The sequence below is a fragment of the Convolutriloba macropyga genome, chromosome 2 (genome assembly GCF_964194025.1).
Source record: "Convolutriloba macropyga chromosome 2, txConMacr16.3, whole genome shotgun sequence".
Classification (NCBI taxonomy): domain Eukaryota; kingdom Metazoa; phylum Xenacoelomorpha; order Acoela; family Convolutidae; genus Convolutriloba; species Convolutriloba macropyga.
This window is the reverse complement of record NC_134469.1, coordinates 65,837,605-65,857,062: the sequence shown is the minus strand read 5'-3', so window position 1 is coordinate 65,857,062 and position 19,458 is coordinate 65,837,605. Positions and strand designations below refer to the sequence as shown.

Below are 19,458 nucleotides of genomic sequence, written 5' to 3'. Positions count from 1 at the left end.
TTCAGGCCTGAAAACAGCTCGCAAAATTGGGCAACTGTGAAGAACTTTCATGAAAGGTTGCCACTATCTAGCCCAACTCTGTTCTCCCTTGCGTGAACTCGAAAACAACTGGTTGCGTAGCAACGCACTAGCCCGAAGCCTACATTTGTATTGCCTAGGCCGCCTCAACGGGCCTCGTCTGAAAGCTATAGTTTTGCATTTTAAACTGCGTAAGAACCCTAAAAGTGGAAAAACTGATTCAGTTCAACAACTTCATGAAAACCGGCAAAATCAAAAACACCATCATTTGTCTCACTGGTAAACTATCATCTGGGATATTGTTGCCAAATGACACACTAATTGGAAAAAAAAGTGAATTTGAATTGCTCAAAGAGAAACACCAGAATACTTCCCATTTAACCACAATTACGTAGTTGACGAAAAAACCTTTGAGTCAATATGGTACCACCCCGCAACCATCGAAAACTTAGGCGTATCGGCAGTTAAAACTGCAGCCTTGAAAAAACACATGGCAGTCAAGGACAGTCCGCTTTAGACGCAAACGATAAGAGACAAATTTAAACTTGTTTCAAAGAAGTTTCCGCAAACATAGCAAAAACTGTGGCTAATAAAGATATTCGCCATGCGACTGAAAGTTTATCTGAAAAAACCTCTTGAAGCCTACAACACATGCAAGATAGTGCAAATAAGCAAAACACCTGTGTTCGTAGTAGAAAAGCTTTGTGGTATCAGACTCAAATTCATGGTCAAGCATATAGAAAACGACCGGCAATTTTTGGCGTCAGCACTCAACTTTGCCAAGGCATAAATTGCGGGATTGAACACACATTTTACCCTCTGCGACTGCACAATGAAAAATCTGAACAAGATTCTGTTCTCCTATTAGACGCAAAAAGTGCGTTCAACTGTTTCTTCAGATGTAACTTTTCATTTGCAAATATTAAGAGAATTTGCCCCATTTTGAAAAATTTTGTTGCTCAGAACTCATATTCAGCCCTGTCTGATTTATACGTCCCAAATCAAACACTACGGTTCCTGGAGGACACAACTCAAGGGAAACCTTTTTCTATGGCTTTGAATGGAGTAGCCACCCTTCCCCTGCTCAGGCTTGTCCAGAGCACGCACTTGTCGCAACAATGGCACGCAAACAACGGCAGCGAAGTACGACTTTTGGAGGACTTAGTATTTTTCTTCAAACAACTCAGTGAAACTATTCTGTCCACATTTGCATGGTTGCTATTCTGGCTGCATCGTGAACGCCCCGAATTTTCAATTAGTAGTGAGAGAGGCTTTAAAGGCAAAAATTTTCGGGTTGTTTGAGGTGATGGCAATTAAAATTGTTGATAGCTGCCCCGTTCTGTGATCTGTAATAGGCAATGAGAAAACCTATGAGACCATAAAGGTAACAACAGTTGAAAAGTATGCCATTGTGCCCCCAAAACGCTTACACATGCCTCACAAGAGGCATGCGTAATAAATTAAATATCGTGTCTAGGACTACGCTGAATTCACGGAAGTGTAAGCCAGCATCCAAAAGCATGTGCTACCGCCGTTCTTTGACTCTCCGGTTTCTCAACCCTGACGGCGAATGTGTTCGCTTCTAATCCGGGAGGACGGACGTTACATCCAGCAGCCAATAGATTACGAAAAATCTTCTAGCAGATGGTCGAGCAAACGCTCATCTCGACCAAGGAAGCATACCGCAGGATCAACGAACCGCTCGCCTGAACAAACTTTGGTCGCGTGAGAATGGAAGACCTAATGGAAGACCGAGCAACACAACGTAATAGAAACGGCTTCGGAAAAAGGAGCCTCAAAGTGGCTCACCGTTTATGCGTTACAGTTTCACGCTAACGATGTCCGAATATAGAGACGGGCTTTGCATTAGATATAATTTTGAGGCAGAAAATACGACCGTATGTTGTCCATGTGGCGAAAAGTTCACGCTTTCACATGCTCTGCACTGTGCGAAGGGTGGGTATACACAGATGAAACAGAACTATATCCGAGACACCTTTGCTAACATTATGGATGACTCGAGGTTCAGCCGATTCTTGTTGCTTCAAGGCGAGTCCTTTAAACGCAACTACTACCACTGATGAAAACGCGCGACGACATTAAAACTGATGACCTGTGGGGGGTCCAGGTTCAGCCGTTATTTCTTAAGACGTGAAGATATTTAACCCACTCGCCGATTCATGCCCGAGGAACTCTCTAGAAGCGTATAAATATGAGTCGTTGAAATGCTTCAAGTATGGGCAACGAACACTAGACGTCGAGAAGAGTAACTTCGTTGCGCTCGTGTGTTCCTGCATGAGGGGCACAGTACCGTCCGCAACGCGCACTATAAAACAACTAGATAGCAGAATTGCTGAAAAGAAACGAATGATACTCGGACGCAAAAACACATACGCACGAGAATAAGTTTTGCTCCTGCGCAGCGCTATCGTATGCCTCTGAGGGTGCCGTGGTTCCAAGCGGCCATTTGACATTGATAAGTCGTGCAGTGCCATAGTGCAGGAGGGGAGACTAGATTCATGACAAATAAGTTTATATAGAAATTCAATTCCCGTGAGGCAGCTGTAAAGATTTATAAAACCCTGTCTTTAAAATATATACGATGCGTTAATGTCTCAGTTTATATAGAAATTCAGTTCTCATGACGCAGCTCTAAAAAGTTATAGTGCCTCGTCTTTAAAATTATGTACGATGCAGTGATGTCCATTGGATTATACTGCGCGGCTTAAGATCAAACCCCTCTTCTATGTCCTCTGGATTAATATAAATTCCTGCAGAAGCTATCTTTATTCTTTTACGATGCTTTGACCGATTTTTTCCCCGAGTTGACGTCCCCGAGTTGACCGATATTTTCCGCGATTGTTTCTTCAAGTTTCAGATTACTCCATGTAGTCGAATGGAATTCTGGTTGGTTGGTTTCTTCCATGGCACGCTTTCATTTTCGCCGGGCTCAACCTTGTATCATCTTTGTTAGCGCATTCATAATAGTTTCATGGTTTTTGACGACGCAGATAGATGAAGAGTCGGCGCAAAAACGGAAAATTCAGGAGCTCAACCACCGCATCAACACGTTGCAAAATCAAATAAATAGAATTGAAGGAAAGCAGACGTCTGGAGATGAAGTTGTAGGAAGGAAGGCATTCAGCATTAGTTATAAACTTCTCGACGGTTCGTCTCGCAGTCAGTTTGATAGACCAACAATCAGAGCTGAGCATGGAACGGTGACTAATTTCTTCTGTTAAGCCTAGCTTTTTAAATATGGTCTTAAGGTCATTCCGAAGATTTTTAATTCTGAGATCAGACAATAGTCCGCACCACAGAATTTGCTAGAAAAAAGCAACTATTCTAACAATGTTGAAACCTGAACGAAATTTATGTCAATCTGTAAGTTTTAATGTGAAAAAAGCTGCAAATTACTGAAATGAGTTTTCTAAAACTTTCCAAAAATTTTGGTGGTCATCTCCGTTGTTTTTCTCAAAATCTGGAGAACAAGATTAGAATTAAAATGTGGCAGGTGATGACTTTGCCGGAAAATAATTGAGTTAAATTTGAATTATTATGATCGATTGCTCTTGAACGAACTGAATTATAATTTTACTGAATTCAGCGACACTGTTATTAACAATTTCAAAAGTTTTAGGAAAATTGACGAAAATTTCTGTCAAAAAAAAGTGAAAATGTGAACAAAACAGCGGATTTCGGTCTATTATTCCCAAATTTTTAAACCGTTGTAACTCTTTAAGAAACGAAAGTAAAAAAATCTTTTTAATTCCACATTATACGCTTGACAGGTTTTCTAATGATACCACTCACAACCATCTACGATGAATATATCGATCGGCGAAAATTGTCTGAACAAAAAAAAACCCGTTTGAGTATATCGTTCCTCCCCCACTGTAGTGGGTCGGAACAATAAATCAACATACCTTGAATTGTATTTTTTCAAACCTTTGACGTGACGTTTCCACACCCCTCTTGCCAAAACTTTTTGTAATCATTTTTTACAGTTTTTACGAGGATCTTGGCTGAAAGCTGAGGCTGTAAATCTTGTTTTTTGATATTTTTGCCCTGTGCCTAAGTTTTAAAGTGATATGCGAAGGACTTTCTATGGCTCTAACACCTTTCGTTCTCAACGCGGTCCAACACGTTTTTCTCAACTAAGGAACGACCATAAGAAAGTCATAACGGCCATAAGCTTTCGACTAAAAAGCAAAATAGGTTGCCTTTAAACCCCCTAGGAAGGAAACTAGTTGCACCTGTCATTAGTTCCTTTTGGTAGTAATTTTTTTCGTAATTAACGGAAAAATTGGGGAAATCTCTTAAAAACATCGACTGATTACAATAATTTCTTTTGGAATTAAGGGAACAGCGATTAGACCAAAACTAGATTGACTATTGTCGTTGGTCTATTGGAAACACTGCCTTGTTCCAAATATCAAGGATATTGATATTTGATTGAAAAAGTCTAAATATGACACATAAATGATACTTTTTGCTTAATTAAATAGTTAAATTAGCGAATAACCGGCAAACGTTTAATTCAAGTGCACTCTCAAAAGATCCACAATTAAAAGTAGACTTTTCCGAGTCACCGAAAGCTGCGTCAGCAGTTTTTACGTGTTTTAATGCTGTAAGTTTAAACAAATTGGAGTACAAAAGCCTATTTCCAGCTATTCCTGATGGAAAGAAGGCTGAATTTTGACAAATTTAGCACAATTTTTGCCAAAAAATTAAACCAAACGGTTGAAAAACACCCATGTTTTTAGAGTTAAACCGAACAACACTATCCTTACCATTTGTCACAAATATTTAAGCAAAATTGGCAAAAAAAATTGCATAAAAATATGGAAAATGTGAAAAGAAACAACGAAAATCAAGTCAAACGTTCACAAAACTTTAAACCTCGATAACTGTGTGGAAAAAACAAAATTCAGGAAATTTTTTAGTTATACTTTTACTGAATTCAGCGACATTGTTATTAACAATTTCAAAAGTTTTTGCAAAATTGACGAAAATTTCTGTCAAAAAAAGTGAAAATGTGAACAAAACAGCGGATTTCGGCCTATTATTCCCAAATTTTTAAACGGTTGTAACTCTTTAGACGAAAGTAAAAAAAATCTTTTTAATTCAACATTATACGCTTGACAGGTTTTCTAATGATACCACTCACAACCATCTACGATGAATATATCGATCGGCGAAAATTGTCTGAACAAAAAAAACCCGTTTGAGTATATCGTTCCTCCCCCACTGTAGTGGGTCGGAACAATAAATCAACATACCTTGAATTGTATTTTTTCAAAACTTTGACGTGACGTTTCCACGCCCCTCTTGCGATAACTTTTTGTTGTAATCATTTTTTACAGTTTCTACGAGGATCTTGGCTGAAAGCTGAGGCTGTAAATCTTGTTGTTTGATATTTTTGCCCTGTGCCTAAGTTTTAAAGTGATATGTGAAGGACTTTCTATGGATCTAACACCTTTTGTTCTCAACGCGGTCCAACACGTTTTTCTCAACTAAGGAACGACCATAAGAAAGTCATAACGGCCATAAGCTTTCGACTAAAAAGCAAAATAGGTTGCCTTTAAACCCCCTAGGAAGGAAACTAGTTGCACCTGTCATTAGTTCCTTTTGGTAGTAATTTTTTTCGTAATTAACGGAAAAATTGGGGAAATCTCTTAAAAACATCGACTGATTACAATAATTTCTTTTGGAATTAAGGGAACAGCGATTAGACCAAAACTAGATTGACTATTGTCGTTGGTCTATTGGAAACACTGCCTTGTTCCAAATATCAAGGATATTGATATTTGATTGAAAAAGTCTAAATATCACACATAAATGATACTTTTTGCTTAATTAAATAGTTAAATTAGCGAATAACCGGCAAACGTTTAATTCAAGTGCACTCTCAAAAGATCCACAATTAAAAGTAGACTTTTCCGAGTCACCGAAAGCTGCGTCAGCAGTTTTTACGTGTTTTAATGCTGTAAGTTTAAACAAATTGGAGTACAAAAGCCTATTTCCAGCTATTCCTGATGGAAAGAAGGCTGAATTTTGACAAATTTAGCACAATTTTTGCCAAAAAATTAAACCAAACGGTTGAAAAACACCAATGTTTTTAGAGTTGAAACGAACAACACTATCCTTGCCATTTGTCACAAATATTTAAGCAAATTTGGCAAAAAAATTGCATAAAAATATGGAAAATGTGAAAAACAACGAAAATCAAGTCAAACGTTCACAAAACTTTAAACCTCGATAACTGTGTGGAAAAAACAAAATTCAGGAAATTTTTTAGTTATACTTGTACTGAATTCAGCGACATTGTTATTAACAATTTCAAAAGTTTTAGCAAAATTGACGAAAATTTCTGTCAAAAAAAGTGAAAATGTGAACAAAACAGCGGATTTCGGTCTATTATTCCCAAATTTTTAAACCGTTGTAACTCTTTAAGAAACGAAAGTAAAAGAATCTTTTTAATTCCACATTATACGCTTGACAGGTTTTCTAATGATACCACTCACAACCATCTACGATGAATATATCGATCGGCGAAAATTGTCTGAACAAAAAAACACGTTTGAGTATATCGTTCCTCCCCCACTGTAATGGGTCGGAACAATAAATCAACATCCCTTGAATTGGATTTTTTCAAACCTTTGACGTGACGTTTCCACACGCCTCTTGCCATAACTTTTTGTAATCATTTTTTACAGTTTTTACGAGGATCTTGGCTGAAAGCTGAGGCTCTAAATCTTGTTTTTTGATATTTTTGCCCTGTGCCTAAGTTTTAAAGTGATATGCGAAGGACTTTCTATGGCTCTAACACCTTTTGTTCTCAACGCGGTCCAACACGTTTTTGTCAACTAAGGAATCATATTCAGCCTCTGTTGCTTGTTGGTACCAATTGCTGACCTTAATAGCTCCCTGGTAGACGTAGGAAGGAGTTGAACATTAATCTCTCCTCAAAAAGCGGTTGGTCTCAAATCCGTTCCTGCACCCGCTTCTCATTTGTTCAGCTACCCCCAAATCTTCTTAAGAATTCACTTTCGATAAGGGTTACTTTCGAGGTGTAACTTTTGGTATGGTTCTAACGCCTACGCCAGGAATGTCAACCTGTGATTTTTTTCTGTTTTTTAATCTATTTTGCTGCAAAACTTTTTTAGATGAATGTATGCAAAACAACGAAATACCCTAATCAAAGAAACACTCTTTTTGGTTTTTATCCTTATGCGGCTCCGGGATGCGTCTTGCTAATGATTGAATTACGACCATTTTAATTTCTTTGGACTTGTTAATTTTTAAAGCTAATTAATATCAGCTCCCGATTCTTCTATCTGGCCTTTGGCTGCAGGTGTAGTTATTCAATTCAGAAATGATAGAACAAATCGGTTCAATTGACAAACACGGAAAGGGCATGTACTACACAGAATTAGTTTTAGACAAACGCGGGCGCTTTCGTCGCTTCTTCAGCTCCATCCATTCCACTTTTGTACAAAACGTTGCTAAAATGGGAAGAATTTTGTCTATAGTGTATGTTTATTCTTTATCTGCTCCTTATGTTGAAAATCCAGTTGAGAAAGCCATATTCTGCTGGAAACATTTTCTCGATCATCTCAATGGGGTTTTCGTCAACAGGCATCGAGGCCTCTTTTCGCTGTCTGCCACTCATAACGGAGTCTGTCTACGATGAGGCTGTTTCCGAGGGTTTCTTGTCCCAGCTGTAGAGCACATGCCATTACATAGTAAATCATTATGTAGAAATATGGCTCGTCTGTAGTGGGGGGACACAAGCTACAAAGTTGTTTTTGTTGCCCAACTTAGACGTCTACTTTTTCAAGATTTGCTAAATGGACCGCTTCTCGCTCGTTTCTACTGCATTAAGTTCAGCATGAGCTGTTGGGTAGAATTTTTTTTGAAAATTTTAAAGTTTACTTGAACAATAATCATTTGTCGACTTATCAATTTTAAAACAGTATACCGGGTGCTCACCCTGTGTGTATGACATGTCCAATCAGAATCGAGTAATTTTGTAAGGTTGATTTTTCAATGTTTAAAAGTTATCATTTCGGACTTTGCAAACTTCCTGTAAACTTGCGTTTCAGTATGACTTTGAAACTTGCGTTTCAGTATGACTTTTTCTTTTCACTGTGAAATACCATTTGCTAATAGACTGCTTTAAACGATATAGCTTTTCTTCAGTTTGCAAATTTTTAGCTTTCTTTGTTGATTATATTTTTGAAAGCCTTCAGTTTCCTGAATTGAGATATTTTTGGAAATCAGCTTTTGACCAAGCGGTTTTGATATCCGGTTGCTTCAATTCAAAATCACGACAAATGGCGGAGCTAATGAGTACTCTAATGGCTGAGTCTTGTTATAGAAAATTTGTCCTTAAAATTTCTACCAGAATGTTGGCTGAAACCTCTGGCTTCCTATCTTGTTTTTTGATATTTTTGATTTTTTCCCTGTGCCCAGATTTTAAGGTGATATGCCAGGACCTTTCTATGGCTCTAACTCATTATAATCTCAACGCGGTCCCACATTTGTTTTTCAAATAAGGATTCATATTCAGCCTCTATTGCTGGTTGGTACCAATTACTGACCTTAATAGCTCCGTGGAAGACGTAGTAAGGAGTTGAACATTAATCTGTCCTCAAAAAGCGGTTGGGCTCAAGTCTATTCTTGCGTACTCTGCTAACTCATTTGTTCATTTACCCTCAAATCTTCGTAAGAGTTAACTTTCGACAATCGTTACTTTCTAGATCTAATTTTAGGTAAGGTGCTAACGCCTACGCCAGGAATTCAGTCTGTGATTTTTTCCTAGTGATTTTTGTAATTTATTTTGATGCAAAACCTTTTTTACATGAATGTATGCAAAACAACGAAATGCCCTAACCAACACCCACTTTGGTTTTTATCCTTACGCTGGAGGTGTAGTTATCTTCAACCGCGGGAGGTGTAGTTTTTCAATTCCGCTCAATTTACAAAATTTGTTTACGGTGGGAGAAACTAATCTGACAGCATTTTTCCTGCACAACTGTTTTATGTACAAAAAAAGAATAGTTTTAGGCAACCACTGGCCCATCCGTAGCTTCTTCAGCTTCATCTATTCCACTTGTGTACAAGATGTTGCTAAAATGAGAAGAATCTTGTTTATTATGTATGTTTATTCTTTCTCTGCTCCTTAAGTTGAAAATCCCGTTTGGAAAGCCTTATTCTGCTGGAAATATTCGTGTCGATCTTCTCAATGAGGTTTTTGTCAAGAGTCATTGAGGCCTTTTTTCGCCGTCTGCCCCTCATAACGTAGTCCGACTACGATGAGGCTGTTTCTGAGGGTTTCTTGTCCGAAAAGTGCATCTTACATTGCGCTCTCTGCCTTTCCCTTGTGACCAATGTTTGTTCTTAGCGTTGTTTTTGAATGTAGCTTCAGCTTTTAGGACTTCTGTATTTCAGCTTATATGAACGGTCCTCAACTTGTTCCACGAAGTACAGGAAGTAATCGTCCCTGGCATTTAATACTATTAGCTCTCTTGTAACCCATTCTGATCATGTTTTAATCTGGATGATTTGTACAGCGCTATTGAAAATGTATCGCCTATTGGTATTCGTGTTTGTCAACAAAATGCTCGTATACATTAGTCATATACCTTTGGTCAGTGTTAACACCGCCATCAAAAATCAGAAAGCTCGATTCAAATATGCGTGTGCTTGTCCGCTGTTCGTTCAAAAAATTTCATTTTCGTAATAGGTTATCTTCTAAGATCTTCCGAATTCAAGTAAGCCTCTGTTGTCCTGAATTACCGCGAGATGTCTCAAAATTATCAATTACACCGAGAAAATCTTCTGAGGTTCTATCTCTTTTGGTACGGAATCTTTTTCTATTTGAACAATTATGTAGAACAATTAAGTATGTAAACTGACTCTGCTTTTTCTCGGCTTTTTGCTTTGAATGCCGTCTTCCTAATACTCAGTTGATAGAAAATGTGCTTCGTCTTTGACATGTTAATTTCGTAAGGCTAAAATGACGACCAACTCATTAATTTTCTATCTAGTATAAATGAAGCAGCTTTATGAACAAAGGTTCGCGAGTTGCCTCTTGTCTGTGCGCACGTGAGTTTTAATTATTACATAGCTAAATTTTCATTAGCTAAGTGCAAAATACGTTCGAATGAATTTTAGTAGCTGATTTATCCTTCTATTGCTTTATTTTTTAAATAGATTTCAAAAGTACTAATTACAAAGAAATATGGTTATCATTTACTACTGATAACTTGTGAATAAAGCGGCTGCTTTTGTTACAGGAGGATTGTCTGTTTGCTGCGAGACATCTAAAAAGTAGCGCTGAGTTGCAGACGATTGAGTTGTACAACAACGTGTCGTTTCAAAATATCGATGGAGGAGTGTGGAAGCAGGGCTATGACATCAAGTACAATGACGTCACACAGTTCACAGCAGACAGGCCTCTTGAGGTGGTTGTTGTTCCTCATTCACATAATGACCCCGGGTGGATAAAGACGTTTGAGAAGTACTTCAGAGAGCAGACGAAGAACATTCTCAACAATGTAGTGACCAAACTAGAGAATCATGAAAAGTAATTCCAATTCACGAGTATCTGAAGTATTTGACAGAGACTTAAGGAATTAAATAAAGGCTTTTTATTAGATAAAAGCATTAAACAGCTGCTCAGCAGGATTTAATCTGTGTTATATGTAATTTAGCAACTCTTGATGACCTAACTAATTGTATGAGGAAAGATGGAAAGCCATTGATAAAAACTACTTATGTTAGTATCTGGCTACTAGTACAAATATCGAAAGTCATTTTATTCAATCCCAAATCCTACGTAGTTATGTGAAATTTAGACAATTTGGTTGAACCCCAATTCATTCATTGAGACAGTATGAATAACTGGTTTGAACAAAAAATAGTAGTTCATGGTCACGTACACGGGATAGCAGAGTTGTTGTCCGATAGAACGCAGCTTTCTAATGGCAATGGATTTTGCCCTAGTGAATTCATTCTTTTTGTGACGTCTTCATACAATAATTTCTTTTGTAAAATTTTGTACTAGAATTTAGAGCGTAAATGCGTTGGATTGTTGCAGGAGGCGATTTATCTGGGCAGAGATATCCTTCTTTTCATTATGGTGGGGCGAAGCGCCTCAAGAGATGCGAGACAGAATGCTCGCTCTCATCAAAAAAGGCCAAGTGGAGATGGTGACTGCTGGTTGGGTGATGGAAGATGAAGCCAATACCCACATTTACGCCATGGTTGACCAGATGATTGAGGGCAATCACTGGATTAAAGACAACCTTGGAATTACTATCAAAACTGCCTGGTCCATCGACCCGTTTGGACAAAGTCCCACAGTTGCCTATCTAAGAAAAAGGATGGGCTTCAGCAACATGCTTATCCAAAGGACTCATTATGAAGTAAAGAAAGCTCTTTCAATGGATAAAAAGTTGGAGTTCATTTGGCGACAGCAGTGGGATGAGAATGGGAGAACGGATATGTTCTGCCATATGATGCCTTTCTATTCGTATGATGTACCTCACACGTGTGGCCCTGACCCAAAAATATGCTGCCAGTTTGATTTTGCACGATTACCGCCTACCAAATACAGCTGTCCTTGGCGAGTGCCGCCTACGGTAAGTAGCAGCGCTATTATTATGTACCTTTCAGTTAAAAATTCGTCGATGCGAAAATCTGATTTACTGAATAATGGGAAGTATTTTTTGTATTTTTGTTCTGCGCATAAATCATATCGATTTTCCGTAGCTCATTTTTTGTGTCAAAAAGTCTGAAGAAACTGCCGATTTATTACTTTGTACCCTATCTCAAAATATAAAGCTGTGCGTTTGTAAATGGCTGTCTTTTGATCGTTTAGGTAATCACAGACGATAATGTGGGAAAGAAAGCAGCTGTGCTAGTGGACCAGTATAAGAAGAAAGCTACTTTGTTCAAAAGCAATGTTGTTCTCATTCCACTCGGTGACGACTTCAGGTCAGTCCATTCTGTTTTTAATAGCCGCGAAGCGATAGCTGAGGCTATTATTGGCCTTCTCTTGGTTTTTTTTATTTATTTCGTCGTCAAGATTTTTGTTACGACCATATGACGTCACAATCATTTTAAATTTGCTTTTTGTTCATTCGTTCATGCAATTTCAACTAAATTGCGTGCGTGACGTCATTTTTCTCTCTCAGTGGAGCTAATTTTTTGTTCATTCGCATGATTAAATTTTTGGTAACACTTGACTTAACTCACTCTCAAAAAATGATTTCCTCAATCTGAAATTGACTTTTCTTTGCGTTAATTCAGAGATAAGGTCAAATCAATGTGTGTATTCTAATTGAAGGTTATTTAAGAGCAGCTAATAGAAACAGCAATAAGTTACGCAGATTCTTAATCAAAATTTAACATCTCAGCCCTTACTAAAAAGAATAAGTTCCTTTTTTGGTCTTTTTTTTACCTTCTTTTTGAGACTACAGATCTATGAAGCTATTGCGGCTATTTTCTGGCAATTTGCCAGCTATGTTTGATTTGCTCTCAAACTAACTTAGTAGCATACTTATGGTGGCTGTCGTTTTTTGTCAGACAGAAACTTAAATGGTTGTGCGCAATCAATTGAGTTCTTTCTGCTACTTTTCTGGATGTTTCAATTAATTGAAATGTTGTGTTTCAGTTAAATTGGTGATATTGGTCAGGCGAATGGGGTGGTCTGAGTTGTGATACATCACTTACCATTTATTTTGATAGTTCTAAGACTTCACGCTTTGAAATATTTTTCTTGTCCTTTGGATGGAGTCCTTTTTGCTGTAGTTTCCCGAGACAGTCTGCAATAGATAAACTTAGTGCTAATATCTCGAGTTTCAAAGTTTTAAAATTGAGATTCTTAATGGGGGCTAAATTTTCCTGCTTTTGATTGTAAATCATTGGTCTGTAGGTATGATGTGTCAGCCGAGTGTGACAAGCAGTTCAATAATTATGAGAAGTTGTTTGACTACATCAACTCTCATCGAGAGATGAACACCAACATCAGATGGGGAACTCTGTCCGACTATTTTGCTAAAGTGCACGAACGAACACAGTTGTCTGATTTCTCCAAACTCAGGTAGTTAATTGCCTCTGAGCTAGCGATGTTTGTAACATACATACTCTTACAGATTGTAGATGGGAAGTTGTGTTCATATCACTGTTTTAGAGAGCGAAATTCAGAGGTGTAAAAGAAATTTCTGTAAACGAGCAAGTTTTTTTGTGCACGTGCGGCTTTTTCTCAGCATTTTTTTTTGTTTTGGTTATTTTTTATAGCTGCGAAGCTGTAAGCTGAGCGAAGCTATATTGCGGTGCTCTTGGTTTTTTTACGACTCGAAGAGGAGTATTGGTTTTCTTCAGGTTTTTTTTACCGGAAGTACTATTCGTTCAGACGCTGTTTTGACCTAAAAGCGTAAGTGATTAAAGTTGCCGTGTGAACTAATTTTTTCTGAGCGAGAGAAGTTTTTTGATCATGTGCTGCGTTTAGTGAATGACTTTTTGACTTTGAAAAGTAGTTTTTGACTGAATGGCACATATAGATAACCTTTTTTGCCGTTTTTTCGTCTAAATGGCCCAATTTTTTTGTTTGTAGTTTGGTTTTTTGTAGAAATTATTTTTTTTTTCGATGCTATATTGAAATGTCAACCTCGGAAATTGATACCACTGTGTTTTGTGGAGCATGAAGATTGCGTTTCAAGTTCAAATTTGGCACATATTTCTTGATTTTTTTAGTTAATTTTTGGTTTTTTTTCTATTAATTTTGTCATTTTGGATCTTTCAACCGTCTGTTTGTCAAAAATCGGTTAATATGGCAACTTATTTTGGAAAATTCATATACTCAATGCATCTTTCTACCTCGATATAATTTTGTTTTAGAAAATTGTACATATGCTATTCCGATTTTGGTAGTTTTTTCCCATTTTTCTAATTTGGTTTTTTTCTTACTAGAAATAGTCTTTTTAAGCAAAAAGAGGGATTTCAATTTCGTTTCAATAAAAGTTCAATCATTTTTTGGCGTTAAGTTTTTTAAAAACAGTTAAAACTTTTTCATAAATGCAGTCTTAAAAGTTTTTTGACCTTTTTTTTTCAAAATGTTTCAATGTTTCGTATGTTTGAAGTCTGCTTTTTCCTTTTTTGTTCTCTTCAGGAGGATAGATCTTTGTATCGGATGACTAGTTATCTTTTCTATGTCTCGAATGCTGAACAATGAAATGTATTCGTTTTTCTTGATTTTTTAAATTTGATTTTTAGCTTTAAAAAATCAAGAATGTCTTTCTCTTACGGTGTTCCTTACATTGTGCTCATATTCTTCACATTCTGGTTTGTATCATTCTAGCTTTGTTGTGGCACATAAATTTTTTTCGATATATTAATTTTTTTCAGTTGTTAAAAAATTGAATGATTTCGGCCTGTTCTTAGATTTTCGTCATTTCTTTGGTTTGCAATTGATTTCATTCAACATATGGCAGTACTGAAAGTTTGCTAGCAAGCCTTTTCCAAAATGTCACTTTTTTCTATTTACTGCAACTTTCTTCCGGCCTTGGTATTAATTTAAACGATTTTTTGTGATTGAATATTCTTCTGCTTATGTCTTCTATGATCAATTTAATTTTTGAATTAGTATGAAATCATGTTGTCTAGCATATGTACAACAAGGAAAAGGCGTTTGCTGTTCTTAGTCTTAATTGCAGTGATTAGAAGTGTAATTTTAGTAGTTTTCTAATTCTTAAATTAGAGCATTCTTTTTTGAAAAGATTTAACTTAGTTTCTAATATTATTATCTGCCGTTTGCTTTCCCGATCTTTGAGATTAGAATCGTGAATTATTTGTGGGCAATTATTGATAGCCTTGTCAGCATTTTCAACCTATCAGTATTTTGAGCATCTTAATTGTTTCGGATTTTTTTAACGTTACCAAGCGTGTTCAAAATAAAATTTTGCTGCATTTTGTTTCTCTTGGTAACAGTCGTTCAAGTTTCACCAATGTTTAGATCAGACCTCGAGAGGTAATGAGTTAATGGTTTAATACAAAAGGCATTGGCTTCCGCCGCAATAACGGTTTTTTATGTGAAGTTTTGACGCTTCGAGTCGGTTCCGGAATTCTTCCGGCTATGTTTTTTGTTTCGTCGTCTTACGCTCTTTTTTAGTTTTACATTTGTTCACACAGCAAAGCTGAAAAAGTCAAATTTTCTGAATAACTTCTTCCTCTCACTAACGGCCTTTGCGCGCGTGACGTCATTTCTCAATCTCTTTAGCAAAAGTTTTTAGGTTATTTGCGTGATTAGATTTTGATCATACGTGACTTGTGCCTCACTCAATAAAATGACTTTTGCACTTTAAAACTTAAGTTTAATTTGAATTTGTTTAAGGTCAAAGGAACTCATATGTGCAGTAAATGTCCCTAATAAGAGGCTTCTGTGGAATGAATTTTAACAAGCTTTTTTAATTTATCGCTGAATGTTTTTTAGCCTAGTTTTTTTTTTAGCAGCGTCGATTTTTTTTTCAATTTAGATCTGTATCTGTTTCTATCTCTATTATATGACACGCAGGTCTATTCTTTCGCAGCTATTCCGGCAATCTGCCGGCTGTTTTTTTCGGGTTAAGATGTTTAATAATGCTTTGGCAATGCTTTTAGGCACGATCTGATTGTGGTATAGAGGTGTTTGTAATTAATTAATTTTCTGCTAATTTGGGTGCTTCTTCAGCTACTTTGCTCATTTTAGGCACTTTTAGCAATCATTTAGCAAACTTTTAGCAGTTTTTGATCATTGCATTGTTTCATTGCATTTTTTGGGAATTGAACAGACGCTTGTTTGACTTACCAAGTAAATCGAGATTTGTTTATATACAACAATTTTTCTTGTTGATAAAGCACTTAAAATCGAGAACTTTGCAAACTTTTTTGATGGCACTGCTCATCTCAGCTGGCTATCATTGAGCTTCTAAATATTAGGGCATTCTCTTTTTTTACTCTATGAAGAGTAATGGTCATCTTATTAATTGGTCTCGAATGAAGCTCGTTGCAATTATTGTAAACGTGATTCTCTTCATGCAATTTTTTCGCTTGACCGTTCTTGCGCTTTATTCTGGAGCATTCTTTGACTTCTGAAGTGGCTTTTTCACGCTTTCGTTCTTCATCATAATTGAGTGATCTCTATTGCTCTCACTCCGAAGTAAAGCTTGTTGCTAATATATACTGATTCAGCAATTGAAAAAGAACTGTCAGATGGGCCAGTGGGCAGTGCATTTGGTTAGGGATCGGGAGTTCAATGGTTCGAATCCCGGCGTGGTCGAATAGTTTTCTTCCCGCTTGTCGCTCGAGAGCAATTCTTCCAATATAAGTCGGTTTTTTATTATGGAGCAATTTGACAATATTTTGCTATTTTCGGTTTGCGGTGGGTTTCTAAGATGTCTTAACAATCCGTTTATCAGCATTCTAGGTCTATTCTTTTTTTAAACAATGAAAGTTCTTTGAGTTGTTACAGGACTTTTCCTATCATAATTTTTAATTCGTCGAAAGTAAATCTTCTGCCTTTACCTTATTTTGCGTGACTTTTTTTCATCCCAATTTCTGAGTGGATTGAGAAACGGGTGTTTGAATTTACCCGCCTGCCGTTCGAGAGCTCTACTTTTGCCATTAGTCGGTTTATCAATGGAGTTTGTTTTCTGTCAATCGTCATCATTGGCGGCGGTTTTTCCGTCTATCTATCCGGTTTCTCAATTATTGCAAAATAGCCCCTATATCCTCTCAATGTGAAACAGGAGTATGTCTAACGACGAAAAGATATCACAAAAAGTTTGCACTTAAAAAATGTTTTTGTACAACAGTCAATCTTCTGTTTTCTGTTCTTTCAATCGGGTTTATGGTGGCCGCATAAAAAGGTATTCTTTCCTCGTGCAGTTAACTATTTAAAGACGTAATTTAATTTAAAAAAATTGCTAAGGTTATTGCTTCACAAATAAGCAAATCAGCTCAACGCCATATCAAGCAGTGAAGCTAGAATAGCATGACCAGCTAAGTTTAAACCTTCGCATCTAAGCAAAATTGATCTGTTCACTTTTGACAACATTTATGCTTATTAACTGTTATTGTTACGTTATTATAAATGAAGTAAAACTTAATTAATCTCGAACTATCTTGAACTACGTGTTCACCAAAATTACTTGAAACACTTGAAATAGTTATAGTTTTCGCTCCCCGAATCTCGTCAATAGTAGAATTCCAATTATATCATATTAATGCCAACTGCGGGAAATATTCCAGTGAAGTCTTAGAAATTGTATTTGGAAGTCTATTCGGGAGAAGACGAAATTTATTACGGAACTACATCAGTATCTTTATTATTGGGTTGCCCCGACAAAACTTCTATATAGTTAAAAGTCGTCCCATCACATCAAGATTGCTTTGAAAAAGTGATGTTATGGAGAACTCAATCTGTCGACATCCTTATTTACAACCAATCAGAGATTCATTTTTGACACGTACAATTACGTGACTAGCGGCATGAAAGGAGATCGAAAAACTACAGAAATCAGTTGAAATTTGATATTTTTGTCTTGCATAATTCCTTAAGATTGTACAGTTTAACTAACTTTGGCTTGTTGAAAAGAGAATTCTTTATTTGATATTCTCAATCTTTCCTTCTGAGGAACAAGGTTCCTAAGAAAGATATTTCGTGCAAAGCATAAGGACCGTTTCCTTTATTCGTTTGAACGAAGGCTAGCAAAGTTTATTAAAACCAATTGAAAACAAATTTCTTGGTTATTAAAATAATTTTTATCGTTGGATATGCATCTTGGGAGATCTCCATTTTAGCAACTGTTATTTGTAGCAGGTTGAAACTTTGCTTATCTTTAGCCTAGTTATAGAGCTGCATTTTTATGAAAGGGAATCCCTAAATTCGACTTGTAAGTTTAGTTATAAACAAAAAACTCAAGCAAAATTTATTGTTTCAATTTGAAATATTTTGTATTCTGAACAAAATGAGTTTGATGAGGTTTTGAGGCGACAGTTTCATGATGTGATTTGAAGGGCAGTTCCTAATCTTAAAAGCGTCACCCCTATCATACTCCTGGTGGTATGGACCCACCTCTTGTCAAGCCCTCGCAACCCGACCCCTCCCCCATCGTATGCTACTAGCTTCTGCACCTTCAAGCTCGATAATCATCAATTTGTTACCTAAAATACATTATTGTGTGACATAGTTTGAAAACAGGTTATAGGTCGATTTCTGGATTTCTTGTTATAGCTGCGAAGCTGTAAGCTGAGCGTAGCTATATTGCGGTGCTCTTGGTTTTTTTTTGTTTCGTCGTCTGACGCTCTTTTTTCGTTTTACATTTGTTCACACAGCAAAGCTGAAAAAGTCAAATTTTCTGAATGACTTCTTCCTCTCACTAACGGCATTTGCGCGCGTGACGTCATTTCTCACTCGCTTTACCGAAAGTTTTTAGGTTATTTGCGTGATTAGATTTTGATCATATGTGACTTACCTCACTCAATAAAATGACTTTTGCACTTTAAAACTTAAGTTTAATTTGAATTTGTTTAAGGTCAAAGGAACTCATATGTGCAGTAAATGTCCCTAATAAGAGGCTTCTGTGGAATGAATTTTAACAAGCTTTACCAATTTATCGCTGAATGTTTTTTTACCTAGCTTTTTGAGCGGCGTCGATTTTTTTCAATTTAGATCTGTATCTGTTTCTATCTCTATTATATGGCACGCAGGTCTATTCTTTCGCAGCTATTCCGGCAATCTGCCGGCTATGTTTTTGTTTGGTGGAAGTAATTTTTTTTACTTGATGAAGTCTTTTTTTGCTACGTGACAAAATGCCACTAGAGTTGGTTTCAGATTTGAAATTTCGTTTGTTAGTTCGTTCTAGCAAAAAGTTCGTTCTAGTAGTTTGTTCTAGTTTTTATCTCAGCTTCAATTGGTAGACAAGGAATGTGAATGAGCAGGATTGGAGCAGTAAATGCCAACTTATATTAGTAAATCCGCGCACCTACCCCTTCCCCGCCTACCTACCCCGCCCCACCTACTCTCAGCACCTACCCACATCCTGAACTGGAATATTGTGTCTGCATTTTCTAAAACGCTTTTTAAACGTGTTTTATTGGACTTTTTTTCTCGAGTCTATTTTTGTCTTCTAATTTCGGTAAGGTTAGGTTAGTAATAATAATGTACGACGCTTCGAGTTGCTTCCGGTATTCTACCGGCTGTTTTTTAGCTAACGCGAGTTTTGTCATGACTTGAACTCTGACTTTTGTTTTCGATCACCCAATTCAAACTACAAACACCACCCACCCATCCCCATTCCACCTACCCCCGCCTAGCAGGACCCCTAAACTAATAGCTCTGTCCTCATTTTTTAAACCATGTCTACAGTTTCATTAGTCTATTAATTTCTT

At 36.9% G+C, this 19,458-nt stretch overlaps 1 protein-coding gene across 1 annotated transcript in view; it reads left to right on the top strand.

The window, feature by feature from the left end:
• The first annotated feature begins 2,562 nt into the window (after nt 1–2,562).
• Nucleotides 2,563–19,458, top strand: part of LOC142334613 (alpha-mannosidase 2-like) — a 101,990-nt gene continuing 85,094 nt past the window's right edge. The window contains exons 1-5 of the mRNA XM_075382786.1: nt 2,563–3,239; nt 10,323–10,612; nt 11,126–11,669; nt 11,909–12,024; nt 12,965–13,132. Of these exons, the coding sequence (XP_075238901.1) occupies nt 2,943–3,239; nt 10,323–10,612; nt 11,126–11,669; nt 11,909–12,024; nt 12,965–13,132 (1,415 nt within the window). The 5' untranslated portion in view covers nt 2,563–2,942. The remainder of the gene's footprint in view (nt 3,240–10,322; nt 10,613–11,125; nt 11,670–11,908; nt 12,025–12,964; nt 13,133–19,458) is intronic.